General features: G+C 40.1%; 1 protein-coding gene across 4 annotated transcripts in view; it reads right to left on the minus strand.

Annotated features, from left to right (window-relative positions):
* Window positions 1–3,118: 3,118 nt before the first annotated feature.
* The window catches only part of DNAJC13 (DnaJ heat shock protein family (Hsp40) member C13), a 123,074-nt gene continuing 110,803 nt past the window's right edge, over window positions 3,119–15,389 (minus strand). For 3 of the 4 annotated variants that reach the window (XM_073899927.1, XM_025882202.2, XM_073899937.1), the window contains exons 52-56: window positions 14,916–15,095; window positions 14,466–14,606; window positions 12,544–12,687; window positions 9,986–10,085; window positions 3,119–3,997 (exon numbers count right to left, since the gene is read on the minus strand). In XM_073899927.1, the coding sequence (XP_073756028.1) occupies window positions 3,891–3,997; window positions 9,986–10,085; window positions 12,544–12,687; window positions 14,466–14,606; window positions 14,916–15,095 (672 nt within the window). In that variant the 3' untranslated portion in view covers window positions 3,119–3,890. The remainder of the gene's footprint in view (window positions 3,998–9,985; window positions 10,086–12,543; window positions 12,688–14,465; window positions 14,607–14,915; window positions 15,096–15,389) is intronic. The other variant, XM_073899943.1, reaches the window with a different exon arrangement.

Genomic DNA, 15,389 nt, shown 5'->3' on the forward strand with positions numbered 1-15,389 from the left:
ACTGGGGAACAGCCAGTCAGCGGAACAGCCAGAACACATACATTTATTAAGTTCACGGTCTTACACAGGCATGGTTTGTGATTCCCCCAAATAATTCCAATAGCAACATCAAAGATCAGTGATCCCAGAGGCAAAGAAATATAGTAATAATAAAAAAGCTTAAAATATTGCAGTAATTACCATAATGTGACACAGAGACATGAAGTGAGCAAATGCTGTTGGAAAAATGGTGCCAAGACTTAGGTGACACAGGGTTGCCAAAAGCCTCAATTTGTAAAAAAAAAAAAAAAATGCAGTATCTGAAGCACAATAAAGCAAGTGCAACAAGTTACGCCTATAAGCGCAAAGGAGTGAAACACAGCAAATGTTTAAATCTACGATACTAAAAAATACAACAATGGTACTAGTAAGAAAGCAAGTTTGTCACCTTCAGAAGAGGACAGGGAGTAAATTATCTTGAAAGTTGATAAGGAAATGAATTAAGCCTTCCTCCTGCCTTTCCCATACAAAATGTGCCACTGGGTAACAAATAGCAGATAAAAGCAAGCATTTCCTTTTTTTTCTTTCTTTTATTGAGGTAAAATTGGTATATTACATTATATTAGTTTCAGTTATACAACATAATAGTTCAGTGTTTGTAGAAACTACAGTGATCACCAAAGTCTAGTGACCACCCATCACTATACAATTGACACCCTTCACCCATTTTGCCTACCCCCAAATGCCTTCTCCCCTGAATATATATATTTCACATCTTCTTTATCCAAATTCATCCACTGATGGACACTTAGGTTGTTTTATCTTGGCTATTGTAAATAACACTGCAAAGAACACAGGGGGTGCATGTAACTTTTTCAATTAGTGTTTTTGTTTCTTCAGATAGATACCCAGAAGTAGAGTAGCTGGGGCATAGGGTAGTTCTATTTTTAATTTTTTGAGGAACCTCCATATTGTTTTCCACAGTGACTGCACCAGTTTGCATTCCCAACAGTGCACGAGGGTTCCCTTCTCTCCACATCCTCTCCAACATTCGTTATTTGCCTTTTTGATACTAGCCATTTTAACAGGTGTGAGGTGGTACCTCGTGGTTTTGACTTGCATTCCCCTGATAATTAATGATGTCGAACATTTTTTCCTGTGCCACTTGGCCATCTATCTGTCTTCTTTGGAAATGTCTATATAGATCCTCTGCCCATTTTTCAATCAGATTTTTTGCTATTGAGTTCTTTACAGATTTTGGATATTAACCCCTTATTGGATATGATTTACAAATATTTTCTACCATTCAGTAGGTTGCCTTTTCATATTATTATTTCCTTTGTTGTGTGGAAACTTTAGTTTGATGTAGCCCTGCTTGTTTAACATTTTTTCTTTTTTTGCAGGAAGCATTTCTTATAAAAATATTCCAGTTACTAAGGGCCTTAGAATAACAGCATTTGGTATAGCTCCTGACGTACAGATGGATCTAGTCACACTGAGCTTCCATTATTGTCAATATCACATGACCTACAGACATAATGTACTTCTAAACAAAAGAACCCAGCACCCCTCTAGTCTTGCCAAAGGGATGGAAACTGAATCTGATCAAGCTCCTGGATGTAAAGGACAGAGGATTAAGTTGAATTGCATCAGGAGTGTGTGATCAATAACTTCCAAACTCCAGGAATAACAAAAAATGGCCTTGGGGCCTTCAACAAAGTTATGGGGGAAAAGGGGATGGAAGGGGAGCCACAAGATTAAAAAAGACTCAAAACATATTTAAAGAAGAAAAAGTGCAAGACCAAACCCTAGCGTTTAGGGATATACACATGGGTGATAAACTGCAAAGAAATGCAAGGGAGTGTCGGACAAGTGGTCACTTTTGTTAGGAGGGGCTGTGATTTTGATGGGTGCACATGAAGGGGCTTCTGGAAAGACTGACAAAGTTCTTGACCAGTTTCAAGGGTGATTTGCCTTACATAATGATTCATTAAACTAATTTGTTCAGTGAGATTTTCTGTATCTGTTTTGGTTTACAATATAAAATGTTTAAAAACAAAACAAAACAAAAACCCCCTCAAGTTTTCCTAGTTACATATACCTGCTGGAGACTGCTGCTGTGATCATGGCTCAGAACACAGACTTTGGTGTCAGGTCTAAGTAGTTTGGATTTCTTACCCTGTTACTTACTGTGTGACTTTTGCTAAGTTGCTTTGCCTCTCTGAGCCAACGTTCTTCACCTAGAAGATGAAAATGTTATCAGTATCAAGCCCACAGGCTTGCTCTGAGGATTAAAGGAGGCTATGTATGTATAAGTTTATATGATGTTTGGCATCCAGGCAATGTTCAATAAAGATGAGCTATTACTGTTATTCAAATATCAATGGTTGGAGATTAAACAGTCTTTTAAATATCACAAATGCAGTATTTATGTTCTCATAGTATTTAAAGGAAATATATTGATTTGTACTCTCCTAAAACACCTAACTCCTAAATTAGCTGTTGAAATCTCTTTTAATGAACATATTTTTAGGACAAGTATTATCTGGAAACTAAAACAGTTACATATTAAAATACTTACATGGGCATATTATTCCAAAATCTTTGAGAGATGATGCAAAATTCTGAATTAGTGATTCCATTCCATTCTGGCTCTGTTTACACAGCTGTGGAATAAACTTGGTTCTTGCTTTCAAAGGCAATGTGAAGGTTTGGGTTATTTCCTCATTCTTTAAGAAATGTTTGTATTTTTTACAGGTTTATATTTTCTTGCAGTTTGTGATCATACTAGGAGACCTACATGTTGAGATCTGTGTTATTTAAAATCTGTTCTCACTCTAAATTTCCCTCCTCTTAAAAATACTGGAATTAATGTGTCTCACACATTAGAGTATTAATATATTAGCTGGCCCACTCCTGAATTACTTAAGAGAAAATAAATGAAATGCTATGTTTCTGGAAATTAAGATGTGGCTGAAATATTAACAAAGGACGTTAGGAATGATCAGATGTGTCAGTGTGGTTGTCTATACAAGGAGCAGTGAACGTAAGGGAAGTCTGTGTTTATTCCTACTCCCAAATCTGTCTTAGGAACAGCTTTGAGGTCTTCCATGGGAAAAATTAAATTAGAACAAATATATCTCATTAACAAAGCAGTCAATTCCCTTTATTTTTAAAATTTTATGTACACATATGAATGATCTGTATAATGTACATTCAATATAGAAAGCTTTATATATCTGATAATGTATAGAACATTTCACAATTACACTCATCTCTTACATAACATCTTGACATCCGTTTTTAAATTTTTAAATTTTTTTGCACAAGCTCCTTTTTCATTCAATTTGGTAAAGCCAGTTATACACACCGACGTGGACTGTGAGCTCTCAGAAGGTTAATGATTGAGGAGAGGACACCAGGGAACAGGCGCAAGGACAAAAGCTGACAGTGTTTGACGGTGGAGTAGGAGGGCCACGCGGACTCGGTGCAGGAGAGGAGAAGACCCTTTTCCGGGAGTAAGTGACTTTTAGTCCAATTTCTGTAGATTGCAGTTCCACCCCAGAGTCACACTAATTCAAAAAAACATTATAAAAACTAGGAAGAAAGTTTTGTCTTTTTGATTCACAGTCTTGTAAACAGATATAAAGAAACAGAATGTGCTTACATACATCAAGAAAAAAAAATTCTTGTGTACCCACTTAGGTTGATCCACAGAGTGCTTTCTTACAACGTGATACAATTAGAATCACTGACTTTTTTTCCTAAATAAAAATATTTGTATAGAAAAAGGAATAATAACACTGTCATGAAACCAGGAGAAAGGCAGTAAGAGTTTGCTTCAACGTATCAGCTGGAGGAATGTGGACTGGGCACTGGCCTTTCAGCATTTATTGTCTCTCACAAATGTGTCAAGTCTGATAGCCAAGGTCGCCTGCCTCGTGGTCTACAGGAGGCGGCAGGTTAGACATGACTGACGAGGATGTCCCTGCAGTAAGGTAGCCAGCAACTCCAGGTCCTGCAAGAGAAAAAGGAAAACACACACCTTCTAGAGAGCAGAGCCACAGGAAAACATGGACCTTTCTAAAAACGTCAGAAGCTAGTCAAGTACCTTATCACATCTTAACTCACAGCTACACGGGGCCATTTGCAAGGTATGGCTTTACTAGATGACAAAGTTAAAAATCATTTCAAAATTGAGGCTGGACAGTCACACTGGTGTGGAAACATGGGAAACTGTCCCTTCTCAATTCTGGGACTTTAATGTTTCAAAAAATCCTGGGCACTAAAGGATAGCTATGTCAAATGGGAAAGAAATAAAAGGGCGGGGGGAACAAATAGAGGAAAGAAACTCTATACTCAGTCAGCCCATCCAAAAGTTATACTTGATGAAATGCCCGAGAAAAACACTTTATCGACATTCAAGGTAACCAACTTTCATTTGGTGCAAAGAAATGCTATCATACCAAGTTAACACCAAATGAACAAGGGCTGCTACACCAACATCTCTAAAAAAGGAAGGCTCTGGATGTCTGTCATAGGTCAAAACAATAATGCTAGGGGAAAAGATACCAGTATTTTCATTTTCTAGGTCTTCCTTGATTCTAACCATCTCCAGTGCATGGAAATGCTACGTATGCCAGCATTTATCAAGATGAGTCCTACGAGCATTCTCTATAATGGCTTTAGCCCTCCAGTTTATCTTAAACATTGCACAATTACATCCCAGAAGCACTGCACAAACCGTACAGAGTACTTGCGAGAGACATTGTAGCATAATACCACCGACTGAGCGATACTTTTAGCTGAAACCATAGGAAATAAGGCAAACAGCTAAGGAACTTCAGAGGGTTAGAACTAGAAAGGCAGTGGAAGCGGCATGCATTTAGCAAAATGGTTCTCTACCTGCTTCAGAGAGCTACACAGAAGTTAGCAAGCTGCCTGGCAGAGCGGATCTAAAGCCCGCTCCTGAGGTGAAGGGGGCTGCTGCCAGTTAGAAGGGAAGGAGAGATACCTGAGGGGAAAAAAGAAATATAAGCAGCAAGGGAAGTTAAAAGGAAGTGCAAACAGCAGAGCAGTTTGATGAAGGCTAAGGCACAAGAGGGACTAATGCAGGACAACAGGGGCACAATTCAGATTCATCTTGTTCACCTTACAAGCACTTGTACCGAGGATGTGGAATGGCTCGCAACCCTGAGCAAACAATGCATCTAGCATGTAATTACACAGCCAGAGACAATTGAGCCTGTGTCAGCTGTCACATGCCAACCAGAGGGCCGAGGCACTCGGACCCCTGAACTAATAAAATGTGGAAAAGGGATTTTCCCTTTTTAAGGCACCGTAAGGCCCACACCTGTCACCTCCTGCCCATCAGGGTGCCAGGCCGTCCCCAGACTGCTCAGGAGACCACCACTGGGGCAACCCACCCCCTCTAACAGGGCAGTGCAGAGCTACAGCACCCGCTGTTACAGTCACTTCGCACCGACCTATCACTCTTTGAACCTTAGGCAGCAGCAAGATTACCACAGAACTATTAAGTAGGTCTCACCAAAGACAGAAGCCTGAAGAACAGAGCCCCAAACACCCTGCATCGGTAAAGTTCCCAAGCACTTCCAACTGTGGACTCCACTTGGTTCACGTCAAATGAGTAGATTATGAGACCAAATCATGAATGCTACCTAGAAAATAGACTAAGGCTACTGTTCTCAAACTGTGTGCTGAGGCACCCTGGGACAAATTCACAGGGGTGCTGCTAGGTATTTTAAATTGGAGAGAAACACGGCAACATTTGTTGGACATCTCACAACCACTTTCAAGTTGTTTGGACCTAATACTTAAACTTAACTGTTAGGTTATTTCTTTTGGCCTAAGGGTAGATGAAAAAAAAAAATCACAAAGATATTAAGGGCACCGTGAATTGAGAAAGTTTGGGAACCTCTGGGCTAAAATTAAATTGTGAAATGATGGACCTAGAAGGATCATCCACAAGAGACCAAATTCTAGCCCCACCATTTGCTGCTTTAGGAAGGGCAAACCAATTCCTGGACATTTCTGTATATTAAGTCTGAAATGCTCTTTCCCTCACACCTCTGGCCCCTCCTTTAGACCATGTCTGGTTTCCAGGGGCCAGAAGGTACAGTCTCGTCATTAGGATGGGACAGGGCAGTTGTGTTCTCCAGAGAAAGGTGGGAGGACATAGAAAGAGCTGCCAGAAATGCGGCAGGCAGCAACACTGTGCTAGGCTGCTAGACTTAAGAACGGGAAAAGATGGACAATTAACGAAGGATCCCACAAAATGGAACTGACTGGAATTACGGAGTAGTGGAAAGAGCATGGGCTTTGGTAAAAATGAACATGGGATTCTCAGCAGGGAAATAACAAGGAGGAAGCTCTGCCTTAGCAGTCAGTGACCTATGATAAACTGACGACCTTAGGGAATCTTTCCTAACATTGCTCACACCGTGTAGTCTTGGGACAGGTGTAAAAAGAAAAACACAAGGTAAAAAAAAAAAAAAAAAAAAAACCTGACTCTGTAAAGAACTGACAGACTGGTTTGAGGAGAGACCCAAGAACTGCACCCTCTCTCCCTTTAATGACCTTAGGAAGCCAAGTGAACTATTCCACATGCCTCTAATTAAATATAATAAAACATATACAGGTGTGTGTGTGTGTATGTATAAAGCTGATCTCCAATTCCAATTAAATATAAATATATGTGTGTACATGTCTTGTGTACGTATACAAAGTTCTTCATCTTCATCTCCAACTTCTACAAGCATGTTTACCTTGGTCTGCTTCTCTTCCTTTCCCTGTTGTTTCTTCCTTCCCTATTCTGATTTTATGAGTGAGGTAAATTGAGGATTTTCACTGCTAAAATTATTTTTATAGGGCCTTGAGTTTGTCAGGACCCAGCTCTTCTAGAACCTAATAAATAGCTAAGTAACAGGGCCCACAAGCAACCACAGCTTTTCTGCATCACGGGTAAAATCTCACTGAGACACTTTTAGATTAAGTGTTAATCATAAAAGAAAACAAGTATGCCAGGCTAGAGAGCCTATGGAACCAGGCGGTCTCATCTCAATTCATCAACAATGAGTAATCCTGCCTAGGACACTTTATTTATAACCCCAACCCTGAGCATGTGACTGAATGGTATCTGCTCAGCAGCCAAGGTGAAGAAAAATCATTCATAAATGATTTTTTTTCTTCTTATCCTACTTTGAAATAGTCATTAACTTTCATTTATCTTTTCCCATCTCCTACACAAAATCCACTTACTTGACAAACTCACCCACAGGTATTTTAGAAAAAGGGCTACTAGTAAAGTGTGTTCTCATAGCGCCTTACTTCATTTGCACACTGATTAGAGAGGGGCTGGCCACATTGAGAATCCTCTCAAGGCCGAGGGTAGAGTAGGGTAAATCCTAATCAATTCAAGTTCCAACTCAACACACCACTGTATACATTCCATGGAGTTATACACGCGATTTTACCGTTTTTAAAAGAACTTGTCCCTTTAGCAAACACATGACACACAATACAAAGCACCCATGGAAAAGCTCAAACACAAGAAGAAAACATTTGGCAATCTAAACAATGAGTAGACAACAATTCGAGGGGTAGTGCTCTGACTCTTTAAACAGTCCTTTCAAAAAAGACTAGAACTGACGGGAAAATATTTTTCAAACATCTCACCAAAAGAGTATCCCAGATTGATGATGTGCTGAGAATTGGGACAATTTGGGGGCCAACACAGTTCAGAGGCTATTCCAGACTGTCCCCTGTGGACGGCAGGCTTCAGGAGGGCCTTCGGAATGGCCACGGTAACACCAGTCCATCTCTGAGTTGGGATTTATACCACTGCCCCCTTGACCGGCTTTATACAGAACCTGCTGCCCCTTGAGTCGGCCCAAAGGAGGGTGTGAAAAAATTTGTGCCCCAGTTTTTCTTCCCCCCCCACCCCTCTTACCTCCCTACAGCTCTTCACAGCTCTTCTCACACCTTACTCAGAAGCCACCCCAGGGATCCAAGTAGAAGGAAAGGCACAGACAGGAACCTTTTTAATCCCTGTACTTTTTTTCTCTAGTTTTAGCAAATTTGGATGGGGTGAGGATCAAAAGATTTCTAAAGGAAACCTAGGTCCCTGAAGATAAATCCCTATCTCTTCTGTATTCTAACCACTGACCTTTTGGCCCACATCCTGTTAGTAAGTCAAGGACCATCTCAAGTCTTTTACTCTATTAAGTCAACTCGATGAACACTAAGCACAACGGAGATCACAACAAATTAGAAGAGGTCGACCCAGGGGCGCCTGGATGGCTTAGTCGGTTAATTGCCTTTGGCTCAGGTCATGGTCCCAGGGTCCTGGGATTGAGTGCAACATCGGGCTCCCTGCTCAGTGGGGAGCCTGCTTCTCCCTCTCCCTCTGCTTGCTGCTCTGCCTACTTGTGCTCTTTATCTCTCTGTCAAATAAATAAATAAAATCTTAAAAAAAAAAAGGTCTCCCTGTAGGGAAGCTTATAATCTATATCTTATTATTCTTCAGGGCCAAACTTTAAGTGAGTAGTTGTTTTTAGCTGGAAAAAAATAAGGCAGATTTTCCAGTCACAACATCCTTAGACACAAAATAATGAATGCAATGCCACAAAAAGGTGGTATTATGTAAACTTCTGGGAAGAGTCTAAAGAGATAAAGTGTTTAGTGTGCCTGCTAGAGAACAAACTCTTACTTAGAAGCTACAACTTTACTTCAAATTTGAAAGAGAGATAAGAGATAAGCAAAGACCATTTTCTCGGTATTTCTCTCCATAGAAATCACAGGACAGGGAATGGAAAAGTTAGAAGTGAGACCTATGACACTGCTCTACATTCATGTACACCCAGGGCTGGCAATCAAAGCACCGTGTGTTTATAAATGTTAGGGCTCTGCTTATACATTTTAGTGGATTCAAATGAAAGTGGTCATAGTGAAGAAAAAAGCAGCAGTGTCACAACTGAGACTAAAATTAAAACCAAGCAAAATGTTTTCTAGAGTTGCCATTTTTGAATACTCAAGATTTAGTCTTCGTGATTTATAAACTTCTATACTAGTGATCAGGATTACTAAAACAATTACACTAGCATGCAAACCAGCGGGTACTATTTTTTTTCCTCTCAGTTTGCACCCACATCTTCTCTGGTTAGAGGAGGATGCAGAGCTGACTTTTATACACACACACACATACACACACACACACACACACACACACACTACACGAGCAGATGGCAAAAACCACCTATTATTCTTAAGGTTAATTTCAAACTGAAAACTTTTATACCAGAGATTATATTTAATCTTCAGATATAGGAATAAAATGGTACGATTTTCTTTTTAAACAGAAGCCAGTATGAAAACAAATATTCCAAAACTGTTATGCAATTAGTGTGTCAAATGGACAAATGTCCTGAACTTCAAATGTTATGATCTTTTGATCCTCACATAATAAAATGTCTTTTCCTTTATGGTACCCACATATTTCTTCCCTTGAGAGGACAAACTGTAAATATTTTGTAAAACTACAGAATCACCACTGGAAACTCAGAAGGCAAATATTTCACAGATGAATGTACATATTTGGAGTTTCAAACTGTTACTCTGGCAGAAATGGAATGATGCTACCATGTTTCTGATACTGATACTTCTGAGTAGATATTTCTCTATACTTTTTACACGTTCAAGATAAACATTTTAATATCATGCTCCAAATGTAACCTATGACACCACGAATTAATCGGGTTAAAACTGACCAAGGTCCACATTTCAGTCAGCACACATTCAACACAACAGCAGTTGACATCTGTCCAGGGCTAACCCCGGAGGTCCACCGCATGCCTGCAGCATCCCCAAGACAAGTGGCTAGAAGCCTAGGAAGAAACTCTAAGTGCTACATTCAGTCCAGTCAGGACAAAAGGAAGGTTCAAGTGGCTCTGGCCCTATGTCTTCGAGTAACCAATTAGGTGTGGTTTACCTGTGAGGTATCCTGCCGTTTGTGACTCAGAAATAAACAAATCATGTTTCTGATCTTTGAAGGCACTCCAGACTGAAGAACGAGACAAGATTTCATTCACCTAGGAAAGTAAAGCAAAGTCTTTGAGCACAAATGAATTAATAAGAACTGGGTACTGGAAGACAGAACTAAAGAGAAAAAGCAAACTTCCAAGACAAAAGGAAGAAGGTCAGCTGAGGAAAGATCCAAAGATGGAGCGAGACCTAGCATTCATCACTCTATACTCGGTACTGGGAGAGGCACAGCTCCTCAAACCAGACCAAAGAAGTCCCTAAGAAGTCAATCTTCCCTCGAGAGTTGGACGCTGGTATTCGAACCTATAATTTACTGGCTTGTTTGTAATTTGGGCAGGAAGATTTTCTTGTGATACTAAAAACTGGCTGAGAGTGTGTCATGAGCTCATGAAGTATTCCCAAGGGAGGGGCCTGGGGAAAAGATGCTACAAACTCAAACTAAAACTTAAAGCAGTCTTTCCCCAAATTATGGGCTGTGACCTGTTAGAAGTTTATGAAATCGATTAAGAGGATTGTGATCAGCATGCTTGAGGTTAATAGTTTAATACAGAAAGCACCAGAGTATCACATGTAAAATGGGTAAATACTGATCTGTGATGTATGTATGTATATAGAGAGTATAAAATATGTGTATAGAGTGTAATGGACTAAGATGACAGACATTTCTGTGTGATACATATTAAACAACAAAAGTTTAGGAAATCCCAACTCAGAGGCTGTCTCTTGCATATTAACATTCAGATCAAATATTTATTGGGTACCTCCTTATGTGGAGGCACAATGGACACAAAGGGGAGAAAGACAGCCTCCGTCTCTGAAGTGCTCACTGTCCAGTCCTAGTGGGGAAGACACACAGCGCCAGATAATCTGGTGGCAGGCAACAGAGTAGAGATATACACAGGGCCATGCGAGTCCAAGAGACTCCCTGTCTCAAGCTTGGAGGCACCACTGGAAGTAATTACTTGTGAAGGTGGTGGAGGAGCTGCTATTTTGAAAATCATCACACCTGTTTCCTCCCCTTAAGACTGGAAGATGGGTGTCAGGGTTACTTGGCTAATTTCAACAACAGAAATCCTCAGGCAGGTCGAGGGTAAGACGACTGCCTGGACATGGTACCCAGGAGTGCCTCTGCTTGGCAAGTTTAGAACACCCACAGAAAAAACCCCCAAATACTTCTAAACATATAGCTGATGACTGCAGCAAGATATGTGGCCTCTCTTCTTTAATATTATTTTAAAATGTTCAAATGGTGATACTGATAGAACAGACAATGGCATAACAAATGTTTCTTTAGTGAGACTCTACACAAACACAGTGGAATCACCAAAAGAATTTAAACCTATGAAAGAACATTAGTAGGGAGTAACAGTCCAAATGTCTTGGGGCGCCTGGGTGGCTCAGTCGGTTAAGCACCTGCCTTCAGCTCAGGTCATGATCACAGGGTCCTGGGATCGAGTTCTGCATCGGGTTCCTTGCTCAGCAGAGAGCCTGCTTCTCCCTCTCCCTCTGCCTGCTGTGCCCCCCTGCCTGTGCTCTTGCTCTCTCTCTGACAAATAAATAAATAAAATCTTAAAAAAAAAAAAAAAAGAAAAAACACCAAATGTCTATCACCAGATGAATGGATAAACCAATTGTGGCACATACATATAGGAATATTTCAGCCATAAAAAGGAATGAAGCACTGATACATGCTATTAACATGATGAACCTTGAAAACATGCTAAATGACAGACACCAGACACAAAAGGTCATATACTATATGGTTCCATTTATACAAAATATCCAGAATAGGTGAATTCACAGAAAACAAAAGTGGTGCTCGCCAGAGGCTGGGGGGAGGGAGAAATGGGGAGGAACTGCTTAATGGGTATAGAGGTTCCTTTTGGGGTGATAAAATGTTTTAGAACTAGATAAGGTGGTGGGGGCACAACACTGTTAATATGCGAAACACAAATTAATTGTTCACTTTAAAATGTTTAATCTCATGTTGTGTAAATTTCACCTGAATTTAAAAAAAAAAAAAAAAACAGCAAGGGAGCATTAGTAGACAATGTTGGATGATAACACTGAATGAGGAACTCCTCAGAAGAAACAATAAGAATGAAGCCAAAGAGGAAAATTAAATTACTGGGCCAGCTGGAAGTGAGCATATGCGTGCGACTGACACAGTGTTAACAAAGAAAGAGGCTAAAACTAAAATGGCATTTGGAAATGGCATTATGGGATTGTTAATGAATGTGGTTATCACTATCCAGCAATAAATCCTAGAACTAAACATTAACCTTAACCAGCACTAAATGCTCAATATTCTTCTATGCTGAAGAATTCCAGCATTTTTCTTCTTGAAATGTACAACATGCTATCAGTATTCACCCCCCACCCCCACCCCGAGTGACTATTTGAGTCTATGAGGAGAGGTACAAAGATCATCCATGGTCAAGACCCTTGGCTCGGCAACTACCCTACTGTACCCAGCAAATTGCAGTCACCCCTGTGCAGACCCACCTGTTCTCCATGCTGCAGGCTTCGAGTCATGGCCTTGAGAGCTTTAACAATCTGAGCCTTAGTGGCTGCTGGGCTGTCGAGATTTTCAAGGCCAATGCCTTCGAGTAATTTTAAGAGGTATGGGACCAAATCTACTTTCAGGGCCTAGAAGAGAGTATTAAGCATATATAAATAGGATAAAAAAAATTCACTGAAGAAACAATTTCACCCCAGAACCATACCTGGAAGAAGACAAACTCCTTTCTTTCATTTTAATGCAGATAAAGATTTCTTTTATAGATCTAATGATAATGACACTCTTAATGGGATTTTATTCCATGCCATTCAACTGTTCTAAATGCTACAGACTGATTATTTTACTTAATCCCCACAACATGTAATGACGCAGGCACTCTGATTATTACTGATGGGAAAACCATCACCTAGAGGGTAAAACCTGATAGTCACAGACAGTGATGGACTCTGTATGTAGGCCCACAAAGTGTTGAACATGACCTTTAGCCACTATACTGGGCTGCTTCTTCTAATCGCAACCACACAAATGGGCACAAAATTTGAAGTATCTTAATATTTTTTTTCATGTCTTCTTAAAACATCAAACTTTGCATTCACCACACATTTCCCAGCAGCCTAATAAAAGTTAAATAATACTCAGGTATCACACAATTTTCACTACCCACCCTGAAGCTCAAAGGGAAGAGGTGGAAGTAACTAACATTTAGTGAGTGCACCTCCCTTTATAGACACCATTCTAACAACCCCGTGAGGAATCAGAACTATTTCACAGATGACAAATCTGAATGTTGTTAAGTTTATGTATCATGCCTGAGGTCACAGGGCCATCACGTGGTAGTACTAGCTCAAGTTCTTTCCAATACAACAACCCCCTCCAAGCCAATTTTAAGTTTGAACTTCAGAGTATCCGGTTACCTCTTTGAGAGGTACCCAGTACTTCTAACTTGCCTAAATGAGGGGCAAGTGGTGGGTGGGGATAGAGAATGGGAGAGGAAAAGGGGCCAGGAGAATTGGAGGGCCAGATATAAAGATGCATGGCCTTGTATTGAGGCTAAGGATGTCAACTGTCACTCTGTCCTCTGGAGGTAATGGGAAACCAATGAAGAGTTTTTAAGATGAACAGTGACCTGGTTATATTTAAGAGTTGTATTTTAGAAAGATCACTTTTGCAATGGTTTTTGTTCCTTTAGGGTCTGTCTACTCTACATTGGTATCCACCAAGTCCTATTTACATTAGGTGGGAGGGTAGTCTCTTTGAAAAAGACAGTATCTTGGCATATTTCTTAAACATGACTTAAGAAATGAAGGCATCAATAAACAGATTGAGTCTTTCCAAAGAGCAGGAAGTAAATTTTACAAAGCAAGCTAAGAATAAATGCTTAGCAGAAAACCAAAATTTAAAATTTAAACATCACAAAAGTACTTTGAAATTGTTTTTTTTGTTGTTGTTGTTTTTAGAAAGAGAGCACAGGAACGAGAGGACTGGGCGAGGCAGAGGAAGAGAGGGAGAGAGAATCTCAAGCAGGTTCCACACGCAGCACAGACCCCGACAGGGGGCTCAATCTCACCACACTGAGATCATGACCCGAACCAAAATAATGAGCTGGACGCTTAACCGACTGAGCCACCCAGACGCCCTGAAGTTGGTAAGATTTTTGACAGATGGTCCACCTTTACCAGTGTGTGTATGAATGTACGTATATGTGTGTATATATATATGCATATATATACACACATATATATGTGCCTGTGTGTGTGTGTGTGTATAAAATATAAAATCGTGCATGCACAAACCCCCAAGTTATTTCCCTATTAAACCTAAGTCAGAGAAACCAAATCAGTGCTAAATCTATTCACTTGGCATGTTTGTTTTCCTAAAACAGTACTGAATCTAGAAAGTCACTTACTTGTGCTACTAATTCACTCTGCTCCTTCTGAAACATTCGATTAATTGCTTCACAGGCTAGACCAACAGTATCTGGTCGCTTCTTCATTCCATTCATCAGTGGGCCAATGGTATCTAAAGATGCCATGGCTCGAACACACAGCTAAGTGTCCCCACCCCCCCCAAAAAAAAGAATGTTACTTGTAGAACAACAGTATTTCATACACCACAATAAATACAATTAAAAAATGTATGAAAAACCTCCATTCAGCTCAAGTTTAATACTGAATTCAAATTCAGTCTCCTATTAATTATATCATTTGAACTAGTTTGAGTTGTTACAATACTGGTGGTTCATATGCAGAAAGGCACATGGTAGGAAGGGGATTTATACTGCAATGTGCATTAATCAGGAAGAGGGGAGCATAAATAAATTCCAGAATTATAAGCTACTAAATGCATTCATCAATACCTCATTTTCAGACAGGGCATGGATAACACGGATGGCACTCTTAGGAATGGCATTGTTCCTATGATTCATTGCTTGGATCACTTTGGGGAGGTGGCCCAATGGTGGGACCTGGTCAGCCAGCTGAGGCTGTGCATTGAAGAGACATACTGTGGCCATTGTCAAAGTTTCCAGAGTTTCTCCCTGGAGGGTGTAAAACAAACAAACTATAAAATACTGACAAAGTGAGTCCTAAACATCCCTGGAAATTATTTGATATTCTATCCTAGAGATCTATAAATTCTAAGTGCTGATTTTTGAAAACTGATTCACAAATCCTAAGAAAACAACAAACTTCCCACCTTGAAAAAAGGCATGAATCCCAAGGACTTTACGAATGTCATATCCTAATCTAAGCAGCCTTTCATTGGGCCATGTCATACCTCATTTCTGTTGCAGGTTTAAGAGATCATCTCCCAAAAGATATTACTAGAAAGT

This window comes from Callorhinus ursinus, unplaced genomic scaffold, assembly GCF_003265705.2.
Source record: "Callorhinus ursinus isolate GAN/ISIS: 27379988/994484 unplaced genomic scaffold, GSC_fseal_2.0 scaffold1, whole genome shotgun sequence".
Classification (NCBI taxonomy): Eukaryota; Metazoa; Chordata; class Mammalia; order Carnivora; family Otariidae; genus Callorhinus; species Callorhinus ursinus.